Raw genomic sequence first — 22,834 nt, forward strand, 5'->3', positions numbered from 1 at the left:
AACATACACGGCTATAGAAACAACTACACAGAACTACAAATGCTAATCAAGGCACAAAGCCCACACATCTTAGCCCTTCAAGAAACCCACCTATCAAATCTCTCCTCACTCCCCACCCCCATCAATTACACACTCTACACCAGCGTCAGCAACAATAACAGCTTAGGCGGTTCTGCCCTCCTAATCCACAATTCTATCTCCCAAAACCATACCCCGCTAGACACGGACTTCGACGCAGTTGGAGCAAAAATTCACTCGAAAATCAAATTTAACATAATATCTGCATATATATCCCCTTCCAAGACATTTAACGTAAGAAATCTAGAGAATGTCCTCAACCCACAAAACGCCGACACACTGGTGTTGGGAGACTTCAACAGTTGGCACCCCTACTGGGGTTCACCCAAACATAATAGTAGATGTAAAATTATTGCCGAATACTTAGACAGATCCGACTATATACTCCTCAATGACAAATCCCCCACACATTTTTCCACCCATAAGACCTTCACACACATAGACCTAACTTTTGCCTCAGCCTACATTGCTCCAGAAATCCACTGGAAAGTACTGGACGACCTCTATAGAAGTGACCACTTCCCTATACTCATATCTATGTTTAACAACCCTATCTCCATCACCTTTATTTCTAAACCATAATTTAATCTTCAATCCGCAGACTGGGATCTCTTCAGGAAAATTGCACACAACCTTAACTACTCATCCCAACCCAGTTCTAAAGCCAACTATTAAAAAAAATTATATTTGAAAGCGCCCACTTTTCAATCCCTCAAAACACTACCTTTTCCCTCAATCGCACGGTCCCCTGGTGGAACAAAGAGTTAACTCTTCTAAAAAAAATTAAATCCAATAAATGAAATAAATTAAAAAGGGAAATTAACACAGACAATAACATAGAATACAAGAAAGCGAATGCCAAACTTAAAAGAGCAGTAAGACTAGCAAAGAAAACATCCATTTTAAAATTCACATAAAGCATCAACCAATTCTCTGACCCCACAAAAACGTGGGAAAACATAAAAAGACTATGCGGCGATCTCATTCACAATAGCCAATTCGGCTTCAAAAGAGGCAAGTATGTACTAGTCTACTCTACGTAGACCACCTAGCCTACAGATCCCTAGCCCTCAAAAAGCACCTATCAATCATATCCCTAGATTTTTACAAAGCATTTGATAGAATAGGCATCCACACAATAATACACCAACTACAAAATTGGAAAATAGGTCCGAAGACGATCAATTACGTAAAAAACTTCATGACAAATAGGAAAATTATAGTTAAATCAGGAAAATGCCTCTCCAATTCATTCCCCCTAAACAACGGCATCCCACAAGGCTCACCAATCTCAGTTATACTATTCCTAATAGCCTACAATTCACTTTCCAACCTCATTTCTTTATCTAAAGAAATCAAATTTTGTGCCTACGCCGACGATTTTCATCTCATTATACAACACAATAAACATAAAAACCCTTCAACCGACCTTTCAACCACTTTCAACCGCATAAACGAATGGTGCTCTCACTCTGGCTCAATCATCTCAGTAGACAAATGCAAAATCCTCCACATCTGCCGCAAACACAACTGCAAAGCCAAAATCAACTCGGAGAAACAATTATCCCAAGCACCAACACCCTTAAAATCTTACGCCTTACTATCAACCACAGATACAATTGGTCCTCTCACATTAACAATACAAAATTAGCACTCACTAAACCTCTGGGCATTATCAAACATCTCTCCTCCCACAAATATAATACCAACACATCAACCCTAATCCATATTGTCAAATCAATCATAGTTTCAAAAATAGACTTCTGCCTCCCCATATACGGACACGCCCCAAAATCCCAACTCAACCGCCTAAAAACCACCTTTAACTCAGCAATTAGATCAGCTCTGGGAGCATACCGCACTACACCCACAAACAACCTACTAGTTGAAGCCGGCATCAACCCAATAGAACTCAAGAAAGATTATCTTACCGGCAAACTCTCGAAAATTCTAATCCAAGCCTTAGATACCCCGCGAAAATCTCTCATCAAACCCTCTAATAAAACCTTCAGGTACCCCCCGTACTATAGACCAGATAATAAAAATATGTAAAACACACTCCATCCCCTACCTTCCTACTAAGAAAAAAAAACCTGCAATAAATTTAACATGCAAAACATCCTCAAAGCCACCAACATCTCTCTTGCAAATTTCAACAAAAACACTACCCCTCCTATAGTTTCCCAACAACTTTTCCATACTCTCAAATCCTCCCTTCCCAATCATAACTTCATTTACACAGACGGCTCTAAAGCCAACGGAATTACAACATACAGTGTAATCACCGAAAACAAAACCATTAAAGTCGGTCTCCCTCCGGCCCACTCCTCAGTAGTTTCGAGCGAAATTATAGCAATCCATGAAGCCATCTCAATCTACACCAAACTTCCAGGCAAATATGCCATATGCTCTGACTTGCTCTCCTCAATCTCCGCTATCACTAACCAAAACAACAACTCATCCTACCCAGCCTTAATCAGAAACATGATCATCCAATTCTTTTCAAAAATAAAAAATATCTTGGTACCTGGCCACGTTGGAATACTGGGCAATGAAAACGCCGACAAAACTGCTAAACTTGCTGCCAAAGTCCCCCTTATCCACACACCTAACCATAACACTAAAGCCATAGCTCACTATTTTAAAATCCTGCTCCGAGAGAAACAAACTCAACTACACGTTTCAGACTGGTACCTAGAAATAAACAAATTATCAACAACCAACCTCCCTTTCAATAACTCTTCCCTTAACAGAAGAGAACAAATAATGATCACCCGACTCAGACTTGGCCACACATACCTAACAAACGCCCACTACCTCGACAGAACCAAAAACAGCCTCTGCCCATTCTGCAACAATGCACAAATTACCCTCCGTCACATTATAAACACTTGCCCCGCCCTTGCCAATCAACGATCCAAATTCCTCCACAGCCCTAACCCTTTCACTATGATAGCAAACCCATCTAACCCAAACTCCAAAAACATCCTCAAATACCTCGATAGCTGCCAAATCCTCTACAACATATAAAACACATGAAAAATAAAATAATACAAATAATAATTAAATTAAATAAAAAAAAATTTTAAAAAAATAATTCAGCAGTAAGCACTAAAATTATTTTTGTAAATACAAGTAAACTATTATAGCAGTAAGCTACATGTACATAAGTTCTGTAAATAACAACCAGCGAGCTGAAGGCCTTAGTTGCTATAACTCTAGAATATAAGTTAGCTCCTAGTTTTTAACTATCTGTTAGCATAAATAAATAAATAAATAAATAAAATCTTGGCCACTTGTAAATATTTTTTTCTTCCAAAAAATATTTTTCAGTTCAACATATTTACTTTTATATTCCAATCAAAAAACTTTGTCAAAAAATTTTTTTTTTTAAAACCATCCAATTTTCAGGCGATCAGGGTGGTCTACCCCTTAAGTTAGTGTTAAATTTGTACTTCACAGCCTTAGCTGTGCTTAAATAATTAAATATTATCATTGTAATAACCTTGGCCTTAGGCTTAGCTTAGGGGACATAAATAATTATTTGATAAATAAACGTTATAACAAGAAAGGAGCAAACTTCGACACGCCGAAGTGAATATACCCTTGCAGATTGAAATTTGATAACTAGGAATTAGAGTAATATATATTATATATTAACAAGTTTCTCGTTTGAATAAAATTATTTGGGTTTTTATTTCACAAGATTTTTATTCTGTTCATAATGGATATTCGTTTCAGACTGAAATCTAAGTTTTTTACAATTCTGTATGAAGTCTGGGCGGCACTGAATAATTTCGAGAATTATGCTCTCATTGCATCAGCCACCAATCTTTGTTTACAATATTGAGCTGGGTCTTTTGTTTGTATCAAAGCGCTGCAAAGTGCTGTGACTGTTTATGTTTCATTAAAGGCTTGGGTAGAATTTCTTAAATATCAAGTACTGTGTAATTAAGTAAGGAGGCTGGGGTGTCGGAAGATGAATATGTCACTCCTCCCCGCTTAAGATAAAGCAGAGCTCGCAAATAACTGTCGACCGATTTTTTTCTTGCGCTCTCGTTGCGAGCACAACCGAAAAAGTTCATACTCTCTCGCTCTCGCTCTTGCTGTATTCTTTTATGTTTTCTGTTGAACGTTTTTCGTTGAGCTCTTTGTGTGTCGCTCTTTCAATGAGCATTGCCTAAAGAGCGAAACGAGAAACGCTCGCACAATGAGAGTCAGCAAAAGACCGATTGACCGAAAAACTCAACGCAAACGGTCTTTGCATTTACTCACACACACTCAATTCACGATCACAATACAGACGCTTAACGACTTGCTTGCCTATGCGTGTGAGTGTATACCAATACATATGCAAAAGACTTTTTGCTTCACTGAACACGACAAAACGGTCTTGGAACAACCAGAACAAAACAGAATTAAAAAAACGGTTTCGCTCTGAGCGCGAGCGAGCTCATTTAAGCACCCTTATTTCGGTTGCTCTCTGAGTTTTTTCGTAAAGTGTCAGGAAAAGACACTTATTTGCAGACAACGAGAAACGGTCGACAGTTATTTGCGAGCTCTGAGATAAAGTCATGTCCTCATGACAGCACAGGGTATAGTTGTGATAGTTGTAGTTGTTATTCTGGTTGTTTTTCTTTTGTTACAATGTTTTCTTTTCGTTTCAAGTATCTTACAATTATTGTTTTGGGTGAATTCTTAAATTTACACATTAAAATTGTTATTATACTTAAAATTAAAATTGAACATGTTATAACAACTGTTATTTTGTAAACTCTGTGTTCATGGTTGTGTTCAAAAAAAATATCTTTCGTTTCAATATACGATAAAGGTTATTATTTTGTGACATTATTGCTTACGTAAACATTTTGTGCGTATTTTAGGCTTGTACTAGATACTGATATTTCACTCAAAATTACAGAACAGTTGTGAAATCTTAATAGATTGTTTCCCTCAATTATAATATTGTCTTTCATGCAGTTCTGATTTAGAGTAGTTCTCGGTAAATTCCAAGTTATTATTATATTTGGTTCAATGTAATTAGTTTGTGTAGTTGAATGTGTTTTAGTATACCTACAGCTAGTGTTAGCTTGTTTAATGATGCCTAATAAGCATGGATTAGTAGTTAGTTGTTTTGTATCCTTATTGTATAGTTCATTTTTATGCAAATAGTACTTATACTGTGTTTCGTCTTGTAAAACATTGTGATTCTGATCGGGATAGGGCACTACCTTATACAGCGGTGTTTTAATTATTTCTTTTGGAATGTGGCATATTATTAAAATTTCATTTATATCTGACCTAAGCCAAGTTGACGTTTTTATTCCCAAAAGTTTTTCTGGATTCACGTTTAGAAGGTGGTCGTGTTTCAGCAGTTTTGGATTAAAGAGAACTAGTCTACTCATTTCCATACTTATTTCCAAATCTTCTATGTCCTCTGTAAAATGTTCCAAATCGAACACTAGTAATTCAAGTAGTTTAGCTATCTCTGTATTTACTAGTCCAGTCCTCTGTTTATAATTTCCATGCCCTGGTTAATTGTTTCAATTACGTGATGAGTTCATTTATCTGGACACTATTTTGGGCTATTGAATTTATTTGTTGTTCAAGTTCTTCTTTGTCATTATTGTCTAGGGTTCCAAATAAGTACTTATACATTGTTCCTACAAAGTAAATCAAACCTCGTTTGTTTCTTCGGACTATTCCAATTTCATTCATTTATCTTTGTAATTTTTCAATTAAATATTGGATTTGAATTATTTCACGAAAGTTACCTGCTTTTTGTAGTAATTTATCGTATGTATCTATAGTTTTAGTTAAATTAAATGTAAGACAGCGCTGATGTCAATAGTATCAAAAATACGAGACTTAACGAGCCTATTTTTGATTTCAATCCTCCTGCAAGTATTTTCTTTGATTGAATTTTTTTTGTTTTTGGAAGTTAGTTTTGTAGTGTTCTATCAGTTCTTAGTATTATTGGTTTTTCCATATTATTAAATATTCGGATGAGTCCTCTTCGGACTTTCATCCAATCCTTACCATCTAATTCAACTGCACCAGCAAATTTTGAGTACAGGTCCACTTCTGATGTAATGTTCTATGTGTGTGATGTATCTCTGTGCTCGATCTTGGTAGGATTACAAACATCACATTCGTCAATTATGTTTTGAATAGGTTTTTGAAAATCTGTTTAGTAATAGGTTTCTTTGAAAAGCCTGACCATTTTCTCGATTCTTAAATATAGAAATTTTCAATGGTTGCTTAAAATAACTTCCTTGAATTCTGCGTAACTTTCAATGTTTCTTAGTTTTATATTAGTTCTTAATAATTGAGTTTTTTTTAATTAACAATTTCTTGGAATGCCCTTTGAATTATTTCGAAGTCTGCCTCATTTTCAATATACAATGTGCTTGATTTTACACAAAAGTGATCTATCAATATTTGTCTGGCTTTTTCATTGTTCAAGCTATTATATTTTTTTTTATTATTTCCTTTTTGAAATAGTGTGTGGTATCCACACTTTCTGTGTCACTCCTAATCATTTCGACCTGTCTTTTAAAATAATTAAGAGTTTTTTCTGTTAGCGGTATTAAATTACCAATATCCTCCAGCGCTGTGCACTGTAACTTGTGTACTACTATCCTCATAATAATTTTCCTCAATTCGAACTCTAGACAAGGCGTTCAATTCAAATTTCAATTCAAATTTCCCTCCAAGTATTTTATGTCAAAGTCAAACTCACACAATTTTATTTTTCACCTTTGCACCTTCATATTGGGTTCTTTAATGTTGCTGAGCCAAACCAATGGTTTATGATAATTTAATATCTCAAATTTTCGTCCGTACAGGTAGGGCCTCAACACCTTTGTTGCCCATACTATGGCCAATAACTCTTTTCAATTGTGCTGTAGTTTTCTTCGTGTTCATTTAATGTGCGGCTAATATAACTAATGGGTTTGTTTTCTTGAGAAAGCACTGCTCCTAAAGCAACATAGCTAGCGTCAGTAGTTAGTTGAAACTTTTTATTGAAATCTGGGCAAATAAGTATAGGATCATTAATTATTAATTATTTTAATTTATTGAATGCTTTTAAGTAGCTCTTTTTAGCTCTATTTTAGCTCTTTTTTTCAAAAACTGTGTCATTGGTTTTGCTATATTAGCAAATTGGGGAATGAATTTTCGCTAGTAGCCACAAACGCCAAGAAATGATTTTATTTCCTTTTGTGTTTTTGGAATGGGAAATTTTACTATAGCCTGGACCTTGTCTGAATTTGGTTTGACACCATCTAGTCCAATTTTGTGACCAAGAAAAACTGCCTCTCTTCTCATAAATTCGCATTTATTCAATTGTAGTTTAAGATTTGACTCTCTTAATTTTTTAAATACTTTCCTTAAAGAGTTTAATTGTTCGTCAAGTGACGCAGAAAATATTATGATATTGTCGAGATATACTAAACAATGATTATTTATTAAATCTTTAAGTATGTGATTCAAACATCTTTGGAATGTTGCTGGGGCATTTTTCAATCCGAACGGCATATGTGTGTGTGTAGGGGGCGTCCTGCCGGAAGATCCTGGAAAATTGTAGCCCAATGAAAATTCCCACGTCGCGAGCGAAGTCTAAGAGTAAAGGCGGGGGCGTCGTGGGCAATTCAAAATCGTCAGCTTTATTTTGCTGCATACATAAGACTAAAGACTAGCTTTAACTAAACCGAGCTCCCGGCCGCTTTGCTATCCCAAAACGAGCGCGGGAGATCGCCGACGGTCGGCAACTTAGACCCGAGAGTCGGAGCGCGAGAGCAAGGGAGGCGCGCGTGGCACAGTGGGCCTCATCTAAACAGTGTGTACTCAAAATTACCATATTTAGTCGAAAGTGCGGTCTTTTTTATGGATTTCTCGTACAATTCAATTTGATGAAAGCCTTTGGCTAAATCAATTGTTGTAAAATATTGGCAACTTCCTAGTTGGCCGAGTATTTCATCCATATTAGGGATGGGAAATCTATCGTTTATTGCTATCTCATTTAGTCCTCTATAGCCGATTACGTTTCTAAACTTCATTATACATGTGGCATCAGCCTTTTTTGGTACAATCCACAATGGACTACTGTAGGGTGATTGGCTGTGCCGAATAATTTTCTGATCCAACATCTCTTTTATTTGTTTCTCAACTTCCTGTTCGAAAGCAAAAGAGTGACCATATGGTTTTCTGTAAATTGGGTTTTCGTGTTGTGTATTAATTTCATGCTTAACGACACTCGTGAAAGTCAAATTGTCACCTTTACGATATTGAATGTCATTGAAACTTTTTAGTAAATTAAGTAGTTTTTTTTTCTTCTTTGTTTAAATGATATGATATTTAAATGAGTCGATATTCCTGTCCCCCTTCTATCTCATTTTTTATTGCGTAATTAATTTCTTCTGTATAGTTTTCTGGTTTTAAAAATGCTTCCATGTTTTTTCTGCATTTGGATCCCTCGAAAATTCTCTAATTTTAAATGTTTTTTTATTTATTAATACTGTTCTCAAGGAATAATCGATAATGGCATTGTTTACCAATAACAGGTTTCTACCTAAAAGCATGTCATAGCGGGGTGAAAAGTCATGTATATAGAATACCAGATCTTGTCTAAAAAGATTATTTGGTGCAATAGATATATGCTTCTTTAATTTTGTAACACCTTCCATAGTTCTTACAGAAATTTGTTTTACTGAAGTTGGTAAATAAAAAAAAATGTTCCCTCATTAAATTTATTGAGGACCCCGTGTCAACTAAACACCTGTATAGTCGATTATTAATCATGATTTCTATGTATTGATTTGTTCCGAGGCTCCCATTGGAAAATTTTCATGTAACATTGGTTCCTTTTGTTGAGTATTTTGATACTCGCTATTGTTATTAAAACTACGTTGTTCATAGTAGAACTGGTCATTGTTTTCTATTTGTTGATAATTTCCATCATTTTTTGTGAATCGCTACTTTCCCGTACACGTTTGTAAGGTTGGTTTAGTATATTACTGTTATGATTATAATTAAGTGGATTATTTCTTTGTGTTTCTTGAAAATTTTGGTTAAACCCTTGGTACAATTTCCTATTTTGGTCGAAAGCATTGCATTAAACTGTCTGTTTGACTATTGCTGAGATTGATTCTGAGACTGATTTCGATTGTATGTATTAAAATTTATATTTTGTGGTTGTTGAAAATAAGGATTGTAATGGTAAGTATTTTGTGGGTGGGTATTACGTCCATTATTAGTATATTTGTTGTTAAATTTTTGGGGTTTATTCTTGGAATTTCCACTCTTATTAAAATCATTATGTATTCTTCATAAAAGCCTTCCATTTGGGCCGCTTGTTTTAATTTTAAAATGGTTGAAATATCGTATCTAGCCAGTGACATAAATAGCCTATCTGGTAGTTTTCTTTGAATAAGACTCTTTACTGTATTATTCATTGCATTTGTGTATAATCTAGAATTCTCAAGATTTCCCTCTAATTCTAACTTATTGCTATTAATCAGGATTCGGGCTTCAATTTCGTTGCAAAACTAACGAAGATTGCCTTGGAAGTTGGTGTTGTAGATTCTTCTAAGCAGTTCCTCAACTGGTATCTGCGTCTTATATTCAGAGATTAGGGCCTGTCTGGGATTGGTCCAAGTGTTGATGTGTAGCATCTGTAGTAAGTTCTGGGCATTCCCGGAAATTTGGAGCTCAATTGCCCCAAAGATGATATTTTGTTGTCGGTCATTAGACGTGGCATATAGTTGCAACAAATAGTCGATTCTTCTGACAAATGGAGCTAAGGTATTAGGCACGCCTTCAAATTGTGGCACATTTCGAATTTGTTGTAAAAGTTGATTTAAGATTAGGTCATTTAGTACACTTGGTGTAGCTATTGGAATAGCAATATTGTTTGCTTGTGGTGGTTCCATTTTATTTTGTGTTTATTTTGTTTACGATCGCAAATTCATTGTTTGTTACGACGACCGAATCGGATTTATACGTCGATTGAACTTTTGTTGACACGTAAGCTTCTTTTGCGGATACGATTTAAATATTGGATTGGATTTAATTGTACCAAATGTTAAATTTTTGTAACACTCAATACTCCAAACACTGATTGTGCACAAACTAATTAGTCAATTTCTTACTGTGGGCAATACCACTGCAGATCAGAATTTAAAATAAATTCCGTTTAATTGATCTGTAAGCCGTAACTGTTTGCAACGATTTAAACGTATCCTACCGGCTGCGCCATTAACAAATTTCTCGTTTGAATAAAATTATTTGGGTTTTTATTTCACAAGATTTTTATTCTGTTCACAATGGATATTCGTTTCAGACTGAAATCTAAGTTTCTTACAATTCTGTATGAAGCCTTGGCGGCACTGAATAATTTCGAGAATTATGCTCTCATTGCATCAGCCACCAATCTTTGTTTACAATATTGAGCTGGGTCTTTTGTTTGTATCAAAACGCTGCAAAGTGCTGTGACTGTTTATGTTTACGTTAAGTGCTTGGGTAGAATTTCTTAAATATCAAATGCTGTGACTTTTTATGTTTTCGTTAAAGGCTTGGGTAGAATTTCTTAAATATCAAGTGCTGTGTAATTAAGTAAGAAGGCTGGGGTGTCGGAAGATGAATATGTCACTATATTATTCATTATAAAAAAAAACAATAAACTAATGCCTGATATCGTTTATTTCATCTATACATTTTATATTTACAATTCTACATTCACCGTTTTGCATTTTTCTCTATTTCTCTATTTTCAATGATCGTTTGTATGGCAGCTATATGATACAGTAGTCCGATTTTCATAAAATTTTACACAAAATTCTAGATTAACATATGATGGCTATACAAAATATTTGATGAATATCTGTTGAAAACTGGACGTTAAAAATTTTGTTCTTTAAAATTTCCGATCGTTCCAATTGCGGCTATATGATACAGTCGTCCGATTTGGACGGTTCCGAAAAATATACGAGTGATAGCATATAGAAGACTAACTACAAAGTGTTGGAACGGGACAAATCGGACGACTATATCATATAGCTGCCATAGGAATGATCGGAAATTGTTTACAAAAAGAATTATAACATTTTCAATTTTCAACAGAATTTGAATGAATTTTAGATATACCCTTTTTTTATATTCTACAATTTTGTGTAAAATTTTATGAAAATAGGACTGCTATATCATACAGCTCCCATAAGAACGATCGAGACATTTTCACGTGCCTGTTTGCGTTAGGTGTTAGTAGGCGCGATGGAAAATGTAAGACAGAATACAAGGAAATTGACCACTGCCGTGCTGCCAGGTTGTTAGCTTTCATGTTTACTAAGTGCGTTAGTATTAAAGATTTTAATTTGGGAAGGGTATCTACGTTAAAGATTAGTGTGTACAAATCATTATAATTTGCACATAACACTCTAAAAGGTTCATGCAGTTCAAAGAGGATCTACAGTGGCGCAACACTAATGGGTTACAGGATCTAGTAGTTCTACATGGTACGTGGAAATTAAGCTGACTCAACAAGTCAGCACTTTCCACATCACCATGGATAGGGTTAAAAATAAAGGGTGTACCTAGCATCGTTAAGTTTATTAATAGGAGTCTATTAGAGTAGGAAGGTAATCTTTGGTTTGCATCCCAATTTAAACCGCATAGAAGTAAAAAGTTCTTTCGAACCGACTCAATGCGTTTACTATGGACGCCGTACTGAGGGCTCCAAACGCAGCATCCATATTCTAAGATAGGATGAACTAAAGAAGTATATCAGGATTTAGTAACATAGGGGTCATTGAATTCCTTCGACCACCGTTTAATAAATCCAAGCACACCCCATAGACGAAATATGATCAATAAAGTCAAGTTTTTGGCCCAAGCGGACGCCCAAATCATCATCATTCTTTCCAAAGGGCAGCAGTTCAGCGTGTAAGTAGCAAGCTTAGGGACGACACAGGAGAATGTCATTAGCTTGCATTTCGAGCCATTTAAGTTTAATGATGTTCGTGCCACCGTTGCCAATCATTGTCGAGCATGTTGTTGCGAACACAAGCAAGATAGAATGATTTCTATTTCGTTCGAGCGGCTCGACGAACACGAAATTTGTACGCGAGCACTACCTTTATGGGGCCCATCCAGAGTAGAACATGTTGGCCCCATTGTAAGAACTCGGGAACACACGAATGAAGACTTTTATGAATACTATATATGACATCATGTTTTCGCGGGTGTCGCATTAACCTATGCTTTTTGATTTCAAGTATTCAGGAATTCATGAATTCCATATCTCAAACATAATAAAAGCAACGGCTGTGTCAAATTAAAAATTAATTTGTAATGTCTTTTTTTACATCATCATCATCTTCAGGTGCCAGGAAGTCGACTAGCCACGTCCACAACAGGTTTAACAGGAAATCGCCGTCAGCCAACGCAGGCATTTATGCGCACGCGATCCGGGTTTTCGCCCTCAAGTCAAAGCACCCTCCTTGGGGAAAGGTCTATTCCGGTTGATCCAAAACAATGCAGGAGAGCCGGGTGAAGCCAGAAGTCCGGGTGAACCCAGAATTTCGGGTGATGCCAGAATTTCGGGTGATACAGAAGCCAAGCTAAGTAAATGAGGAGGACACAGTCCAGAGTCGCATTCATCAGCGCTTTAAGCACGGCTCCACGGTGGAGCCCTCGCTGAGCCCTCGCGTGAGATCTCTGCCAAAGGCAATGAGCATCTCACGGAGCTGTTCACCCGCCACGAGATTGACCTCGAGGTGCTCCTCCATATGACTCTGGAGAATCCAGCTGCGCTGGGCGTTCGCGGAGCCCGAGAGATTAAAGTAGCCATGCAAATCATTCAGCTGGCCAAATAATTCTTTTAATTTGTTTTTGTCCTGTCAGTTTTATTTAATTTTTTTAATTAATATATAATAAATGTATAATGTACGGATTTTCGAATTTTCACTCGTCTCTGTAAGGCTTTACCAAACTGAAACCATTTTCCCGATTTTTTTACATAAATTATTAAAGTTGTACATGTTAAGCGACCTGTTATTTTTTCTTTAAAGGGTTCTAGATGTGTGATCTAGGTGTGATCTTTATGAGCTTTTAGCATATTGTATGGCGTCGAATTACTTGACCTCAAGTGAGTTAGCACCTTTCACAGTATATTTTTATACCTTTGCAGGGTATTATAATGTTAGTCAGAAGTTAGTCAGGAGCATTGAAAAAGATATATCAGACCCTATGAAGTAAATACATTCTAGATCAGCATCAACAGCCGAGTCGATCTAGTCATATCCGTCTGTCCTATTATGCGGAAACTAGTCTCTTAGGTTTAAATATATATATGTAAAGAAGTGAGGAACTGGCGGACAACGAATACCTAGGGGTTTCGTTGTGAATGGCGTTTGAGCGATCGAGAGAGCAAAGGGAGCGTGGATCAGTTGCGAAAAAGTATTAAACAGAAGCAGTCGCATTTTTCGGAAGTCGTTTAAAAGTTGTTAAAGTCGTTTAAGTTCTTATATATATTAATCTCAGCATACATATACATATAAATAAATATTATAATACAAACTCTACATATATTTTACATTATATTAATTCCTACTGATCGAATTTCAATCTGCAAGGGTATAAAAACTAGGGCTGCAAAAAGAAAGTTGCTAAAAATCACCATTTAGTTATTATAGGTGAAAGTGAAGAAATTAGACATTACTTTTTTTTAAAGATTTAATTCATATTATACTAATTATTAATATTTATCTATAATTTTGATTTATACTGGTAAAAAGTGTATTCACGTTCTAGCAGTGCGACAGTCACGCCGGACTTGTTCTTCAAGTTATATATATTTATAGAGAAATAAAAAAAAATATATATATCTTTTTACCTGAAATATTCGTACAATGTACGCCAAGAATGACAATGTTTTTATTTGTGCACCCATGAAATCAACAAATATTTCTTTTTGCGTTGAGTTTCTGCAATTAGACAAAGAAAAAAGTAAAGTAAGTTAAAAATACGTTTATAAGTGATGTTGGCATCTTCAACTTCCACAAGTGCAAAAAGAAAGCTACAGGTGAATGTGCCTAACTGTGAGATACCCAGTACTTTAATTTGGTGTGCCTAACATAATAAGACAGAGTATAGATAGCTATTCTTTATACGATTAAATTACAGAATTATTGTAAATAACTGTTTATTATTTACGATACTTTCTGTCTTTCATCAACTTCGAGGTATCACGAGGCATATATTATATATTATAATTATATAATATTAATTATAATACTAACTCATCCGAAGCTTAGATTCATCAGAAAGATGCATTGAGATTTAATTTAAAATTATAGCAAGCTGCTAGCAGCTTAACATTCACAATTTCTCATTTTCACACATTTTTCTAGACTTTCATGCGAACCTGTTTTTGTAAAGTTCGCATTCGCTTTTATTCATGCGTGAGCGGGGTGATTCAGAAAAAAAATTCGTAAAAAAAAATATATATGTATATGTAAGAAGCTTCGTCATTTTTAGAAGCTGATTTATTTTCATTTGTTATATATATAAAAGAAAGTGGTGTTTGTTAAACCACTTATAACTCAAGAACGGCAGAAAAGATTTTGATAGCTAAGAGCCAGGAGACGGATATATAGAATTTACTACAAACCAATAAATCAAGAAGTCGTTTCCTAACATTTCAATTGGAAACAATAAAATAAAAAAAGTGTAGGCATTTGTCTTTAAGGTGGTAAGTTGAAATGTGTTAATTATGTGGATCATGTATTTGAGGTTATAGTCCAAAAGGACGACGTAAGAACGAACAGCATCAACAATAATATGAGAAAACGCCCTATTGTTATATATAAATTGTTAATTGTAGTTTAAGATTTTCAACCATACTCACACATTTTTTTAGAATATTATACGACTGACTGGGGATTGAACCTACGTCTTAATGTTTAATAGTCTGGCCGCTGGGGCAGTACCAACAGTCATCAACGCACCGACTGTGACTTCTACCAAATCTACGACGGTATTCTTGTCGGCAGTCGTCGACAGTACCATGGCTCAGACGTTGATAAGTGTTGATGAATTTGTTGATGAATTGTTGATGAATCATTGATTAATTGTTCATGAATTGTTGTTTATGACAGCCTAGGACATGCCCATGTTAAATTCATCATTAATTTGTATTGCCAATAATCGATTAGTCATCAACAACACCGCCTTGACTGTTGATGAATCGTTGATTTATTACTGATGGTATAAAACATCTTAATAAATTCATAAATAAATGTATATATATATATATATATATATATATACTAGCTGTACCCTGCCACGTTTCTCTGTGGCATATTGTAGATAAGAGGGCACTTCTGAATACATCAAGGTTCCGGCAAAATCATCTTTCTGGCATAAGGTGAAGAAGGCAGTCAGAGTTGTCGCTGGCGGATTCAGGACTCTTTCTTGCACATTTCGAGCCTGTTGGGTTTAGGAGCGGGCTGAGCGCCGGCAATTGCAATGAGTTTATTGTCTTAGCTGCAAAAACTCCTTTGTTTTACTTTATGCGTGTTTCGGTGTTTTGTCCTACAGGAAAATCCACTTATGTATTTTATAAGAGTTCTTTTGTGAATTCGATGTTTCCATTTAATTCCCAATAACTCCCCATAGGTTTATGATTTTTTTCTAATTGGTATTAAACAATTCCATCCAATATCCAGCGTATCAATTTCTATGCCTATTTATGTTATTTAATAGTAGTCTATTATCTCTGCAACATACAAAATGATTTTGTCAGAATCAGCCAGTCCTTTGATCCTACCACGACAAATGTGTTCCACGAGGCATTCAATTGTCAACATTATTTTGCTAATTTTTTTTTAAATAATAAAAAAAATTTACCTACGTTTTCCTGGTTAAAGAAAAATTTTTTATCATAATCCTTTGCTTTGCTTTGCGCAAAAATCCTTATTTGCTCAGGTACTTAATGCTATGATAATCAAGAGTTGAATAAAATAAGAAAAACTTGCATACTTGAAAAAAATGTAGGAGTAGCTTTCAAGAAAATATATGGAAATTAAAACCTGCACATATACTTCTTTCCATGAAAATTATGTTCTATGTTGTAGAGCTCCTATAACCACCCAAATTTTCAGATAGCCCCGGTAGTGGTTATTTCGGTTGAAAGTAATAATACGGTATTCATAATTACCTTTGTGTGAAAGTTGGTTGTAAATTAATAGTTGCCAATATTAACGGAATAAATTCAGACACCTCTTGATGTACCGCATTTTTATATATTTGGTACATAAGAACAACAATTATTGGTAGCTCCTGTAACACTTTTAGGGATAATATTCCACGAGGAAGAAGGTTATACTGAAAAGAAGTTAAAATATATTTAATTATAAATAAACGGAACAATATCAGCAAAGAAACAACAAAAAAAAGCAACAGTACCCAAAATTAAATGGAAAATAATTGTACTAGTTTAGTTTTCGAAACTAAACTGCAAAGCAGCAAGCCATTAAATTTTGGTTATATTGCCTAAGGGGATTAATCCATGTGATATGATATATATATAACCACGGTCCTCGATTATTCCAATTCCCAAATCATCTCACTTGAAACAGGACTGGCAGCAAATCAAGACAGAACATTTAAAATCATCCACATTTTTAACTTACAGAACTACGAAGAAACACTTTCGGAATTGGACGAATCACTTCAAAAAATTATATCATCTCACCCGTTACACCCATATCTTTCTTACGAATTAGGACAGCTACAAGATAAATGAACACTTAGAAAATAATAATACACAAGTAGTAAGCAATAGATTAATTAATAAAAAATCAACCAACTTACTAACGTTACTAATACAATGCTAAAAGTCGCTCAGAGCTCGGAAGAAATTCAAAAACAGAAATTAAATATCCTAAAATATAAAATACAATTAATAAAAGAAGAAAAAAATAATATAATACACGAAATTACATGGGCAAAATCAAACATAGTAAATTCATTTGTATTTACAACCACTGAAACCACAATAATTGAGGATATCTTCAGAAAAGAAAATAAGAATTACTAGAGTTTGCTAAGGGCAAATTAGCAATAAACGATAACGACATCCTTTACATTATTAGCCTACCAACCATAAAATCAGACAACTCCAGAACACTAAAAATTAAAGCAATGAAGAAAGCCCAAATTATCAACGATATAAAACACTAACATTTGTTAGAATGTAAGAAACAACTATTTGCAATAACAGAACCATGGGAATCCCAAAATAATAAGACCATTTGTAACTCAGAAAATTTATTAGATTTAAGTAAGGATACTTGCGTAAGTGTACTACTAAATCTAAGCGAACCAGAATGTAAGATAATTAACAATAAGCATATACCCGACTTTGACAAGATACTGCCAGGCACCATACTGCTGAACGATTTCAATGGGCCAGTCTTGCTAGATGGACTCTTTCATCATACAATGCTGTTACTAAACGGTTACTGTTGACGAAGTAACATACAAGGTAGGAGAAATCAACATAGCCGAACCAGAACCTCCAGTTTTCCAACTCATGGGAGAAAAAACAAAACTTGAGGAAGTTCTCTCACTTCGAATGGTCAAAGAACTAAACAACAACACAAAAGTGATCGAGAAACTAAGAAGCAAAGCAACAATATCAGCTTCTGTTAGCTATGAATCTACAATCAACCTACTGGTAGTAATAATAGGCATGGCCACAGAACTCCTACGAAATCATAAGCAGACGGATGAACAACAGCCTCCTTTCGGACATGCAGATAAAGCCTAAACAACCCGGACTGAGGACAGTCGCCTTTAAGGGGTTACAGAAAGTTAGAGGGCCAAAAAAAAGTGCAATTTTCAGAGTGTTTTCTGAAAAAACTTTTTAACTTATTGATCCCAAACTTTATACACTTATTATAGTATTTTTTAACTGTATTTTAAGAGTTAGAACTAGGAAAAATATGTATGTGGAAAAGAGTTACACCTGTTATTCGGGAGCTCCTCTTAAAAAAGACGTTTTGCGGTGACCACTATATGTCGGAACTAGATCATCCGAAATTAAAAAACCAAACACATTTCGTTAGAGTTATGTCAAATCTAGAAATTATTCGAAGGAATAAGCAAAATAATTTTTTTTGTCAAAATTATTTTTGAAAAAAAAAAATCGATATTTCGCCAAAATTTCCGCCTTAAATTGTTTATAAAAAATAAACTATTTATTGGAAAGAAAAAATCTTCGATTAATATCTAAAAAATATATTTAAGAAGGTCGTGTTAAAATTTTAGACTAATCGGTCTAGCCGTTTTCGAGAAATGTTGGTCACCGACTTTGAAAACACAATTTTGGAATCCACTTTACATAGAAGAAATTTACATAGAGCACTCTGAAACGCCTTTTCAAATTTACTTATAACCCAGGAAATATTCACCGGAACTAAATGAAACTTTCTGTGTATATTCTTAAATATATTTACATTAAGAAAATAAAATAAAAAAAGAATCGATTTTTTAAAAATTCTAACTGTATGTAACCCCATATGATTTTGTTTTCTCTTACATTGCATTTTCTAATATGCTTTCATTATTTTGCCGTTGTTAGCTGAAAAACAATATGAAAACGTTTCTAGGTTCGCTTAGTGCCACGCTCACTTTCCCCCGCTTCCCTGGTATTATATGCGAAAATATCAGCTATTGGGTTTGCGGCAACATTGTGCACGCCAAGTGCATTAGTTTTTGCAGCCCGGACGATCGATCAATTCACCAAAAACATTAGCGCTGCTGTTGCGATTCCAAATACTTTTGAACATGTAATCAGTATTATCAACAAAAATGTATAAGGCATAGTCAACAGCAACTAATTTGGAGCCTTTTTTTATAGTAAAGAGCTTTAATAAAAACTTTCTGATGGATGCAATTTATTCTGGCTTCATGATAAGCATTTGGGTCTCGGTTAAACATTCTCTTATTGGTAGTAAAAATTGACCTTATGAGGTTTCTTTACTATTTGAATTACAAAACGCAAAGTGTTACCTCTTTTTGTGTCCCACAAGAGTCTTAGATGCCCAAAACTTCTAAATTTAGTCATATAATGTCGCCTGCATTGCCGAAAAGCCCTTAGTGATGCATTATTTGACTTGGCAAGGGCAATATCGTACGGCAGAAATGTCACACCTGTGCGTTACCACATCATTCGCTGCTTTATCGAAATTTACCTCAGTTGGCCGCAATTCCCTTATCACAACGACAAAAGAAGTCAGCACAAATTTCGGACGTAGTCACATAAACTCACACGTAACCTCGTTCCGGTTATATCGTCATGACCACCGCACTGGTTCATACAGCTTGGATGTTCCTGCTTGCTTCACTTACGTGGTTGGGGTTTGTAACAATACCACGATATTGCACTCTTCTGATACATGGTTTCTGCGACGCCTCCATCAGAGCGTATGGATGCTATGTTACGCTTTACCTTTGTCCGCAATCGAATTGCAGAAATACAGGAAATAACGTCGGATTACCGCTGGAGACATGTTCCAAACCGCTGTAAATCGGCTTATATCCTGTCCAGAGGTTGCACAATCGCCAAGTTGAAACATTCGAACTCACCAATTAATACCGATATCGTCAGATCCCAACGAGCTACCTGCTCTCACGCCTGGTCACTTTGTGGGCGACGCACTCCGAGCACTATCAGATCTTCCAAATCTATCTGTCAACGACATGGTTAATCTTCCCCCACAATGGTGGCTTCTTGGTCGCATTGTCAGAACCATTGTAGGAGCGGACAACATCATGTGTATAGCCACCGGACGCATGGCTAAGGGAGTCATCCGCCGCTCCATACGGAAACTCGCTTTACTACCTGTCTCTTGAAAGTCAATCGCATACTTTCAAGGGGGCCGGTATGTTAAGTCAAAACGCAATTATAAGATTTTCAATTGAGTTGCGCGAGATTTCAATTTGATTTAGATAACATAACATCTGTAATACTGATACTGCCAACTCATATGAACGAATGAGCGGCATGTAAGAAAGTAAGAAAAAAAGAATAACTATTAGAAAATGTTTGTATTGCCACGATGAGTTGAAGTAAAGAGGAACAACCATGAATATATAATTAAATTTACACAATTAAACAAACACCATCCGACTTATTGATTGTACTCAAGAAAAAGCTCTTGTTTTTACACTGTGAATTGCATAAACCCTTAAGTGTATTATGTTTAAATTAAATTAAATTTGTTAACCAATAAAATAATTCTAACAAACTTGAAACGCCAGTAGTTAATTTCCATGCATTCTTTTCGAAGATACACGTGTGAAAAAGGTAAGATTCTGTTATGACTATCATTATATATATATATTTATGAATTTATTATATACTAGCTGTACCCTGCCACGTTTCTCTGTGGCATATTGTGGTTAAGAGGGCACTTCTGAATACGTCAATGTTCCGGCAAAATCATCTTCCTGGCATAAGGTGAAGAAGGCAGTCAGAGTTGTCGCTGGCGGATTCAGGACTCTTTCTTGCACATATCTTTCTGTGAAATAGATACGTTGACCATTCTCCAAATGGACTGCCAAGTGAACTAAAGCTGGATAGCGTTCATGAATGGGGAACGAACAAATTCTCCATGCAACCTCGTTGCTGCTTATGTATCTTCCAGCCTGGTATTGAGATATTTCATCGACAACTTGTACTGCATTGTTGTCACCATTTTCTGCCTGAACACCAAAAACTGCCATATCGCTGCCTTTATTCACGTACTTGCAGATATATTTAATCGATTTCACGGAATTGCAATACTCTACGTTGATGTGCGCTTTGTATGATTTTGACAATAGTGGTGAGTATGGAACCACCCAACGATTGTCTACCTCAATATCACCAATTCTCATGTTTAAAATTGCCGAAGTCCCTCCATCTTCAGTTGACCGTCTCCTATACAGAGGATATCCATCGTCCCCTGTTACGGTGTTGGCTGTAAATGCTCGAGGATATCGCTTGGAACACTCCCCGTCTACCATGCATGGTGAACTTCGGTTGAGGGTACCACATGGCCATGTTCTTGATGACAACTGCATGCAAATCTGTATCAACCTCTGCCCGTGGAATCTCAGCGCATATCACATTGTCAATTTCGTCTGGAGTAATTTTATCATACAGCCAAATCAGTATGTGCGCATGCGGCAATCCTCTCTTCTGCCATTCTACTGAATACATCCAGCACCGCACAGATCCAAAAACTCCATGTTTCACAATGAAATCCATCAGTGACTTGAGCTTTTTTCTAAAAACACGGGCTGTGATGTCATGCCTATCCCTATATGATTGTCCAGGAAATAACAGCTGTACTATCTCGTCCCAAGCTGGATTGCATGTGAAGGTGATAAATAAGTCTGGACGGCCGTAGCAACGAACATATGCCTGGGCATCTTGAGCATATTCCTGCATGTGGCGTTGACTACCTATGTATGAGGATGGCAAATCGTGAGCTTTCCAACGCTGATTGTATTACGGTCATTCATCACAGCATCCCGCAAATGGATATATTCCTCGGACCGAAGTTTCTTCTGATTCAATCGGAGGAACAGCAAACGTTCTGTTTCAATTTTTGCATACATATCGACAATGTACTAATGAAACAACTGACGACATTTCAATATATGATTGCAATCGGTCCTCCTAACCATTAACCTGTATGAGTAAAAGTTCATCGCGCAGCCGCTCAGTCTCTCGGATGGAGGCCCGTTCTTCGTCAGTCATATTCGTAATCTTACGTCTTTTTACTTCTGTATTGCGAATACGACGACCCAATCTCGACTTCTTTGGTGGCATGACTTCGTTTCTTACTGAACCTGAACAAAAAAATAAAATTTGTATCTCCAATTTCTTCTTTCAATATGTTTTGAATGTTTGACAGGAAATGCTTTGATTCAGCTGGCTGCCTGTAGAGGGCGCAGAAGTAGGGGCACGGGGAAACGCGAAAAAAGTGATATATTCGCAAATGCAGATAAGCTATCAACATTAAAAGTAGACAATAACCGAGCTGGAATCGTAAGCGTAATCTTACGTCTTTTTGCTTCTGTATTGCGAATACGACGACCCAATCTCGACTTCTTTGGTGGCATGACTTCGTTTCTTACTGAACCTCAACAAAAAAATAAAATTTGTATCTCCAATTTCTTCTTTCAATATGTTTTGAATGTTTGACAGGAAATGCTTTGATTCAGCTGGCTGCCTGTAGAGGGCGCAGAAGTAGGGGCACGGGGAAACGCGAAAAAAGTGATATATTCGCAAATGCAGATAAGCTATCAACATTAAAAGTAGACAATAACCGAGCTGGAACCTCAACGCATGTTGTCTAAAAATTTGGGCTTAAACGGTTCAGAACTTTTTAACTTTCTTCTTTCAATGTTTTGAATGTTTGACAGGAAATGCTTTGATTCAGCTGGCTGCCTGTAGAGGGCGCAGCAGTAGGGGCACGGGGAAACACTAAAAAAATTGATATATTCGCAACCGCAGATAAGCTATCAACATCAAAAGTAGACAATAACCGAGCTGGAACCTCAACGCATGTTGTGTAAAAATTTGGGCTTAAACGGTTCTGAACTTTTCAAGTCTATGAAGGATGTAGACACGAACAGAGCATTTTTATATATATAGATAAGTCGGCAGGCACTAAGAGTGTGTGTATGTGTTTATGATGTT

At 35.9% G+C, this 22,834-nt stretch overlaps 1 protein-coding gene and 1 pseudogene across 6 annotated transcripts in view; one reads left to right on the forward strand and one right to left on the reverse strand.

Moving 5' to 3' along the window:
* Positions 1-22,834, reverse strand: part of Nipped-A (Transcription-associated protein Nipped-A) — a 321,958-nt gene that overhangs the window by 231,597 nt on the left and 67,527 nt on the right. For 4 of the 6 annotated variants that reach the window (XM_086834335.1, XM_086834337.1, XM_086834345.1 and 1 more), the window contains 2 exons: positions 16,295-16,461; positions 13,970-14,060 (listed from right to left, as the gene is read on the reverse strand). In XM_086834335.1, coding sequence (XP_086690461.1) covers positions 13,970-14,060; positions 16,295-16,461 — 258 coding nt within the window. The remainder of the gene's footprint in view (positions 1-13,969; positions 14,061-16,294; positions 16,462-22,834) is intronic. The other 2 variants (XM_086834349.1, XM_086834352.1) reach the window with 1 other exon arrangement.
* LOC110185360 (uncharacterized) lies at positions 12,440-12,959 on the forward strand (annotated as a pseudogene).

Source organism: Drosophila serrata, unplaced genomic scaffold, assembly GCF_035046125.1.
Source record: "Drosophila serrata isolate PLE 108 unplaced genomic scaffold, ASM3504612v1 contig_34, whole genome shotgun sequence".
NCBI classification, from domain to species: Eukaryota; Metazoa; Arthropoda; class Insecta; order Diptera; family Drosophilidae; genus Drosophila; species Drosophila serrata.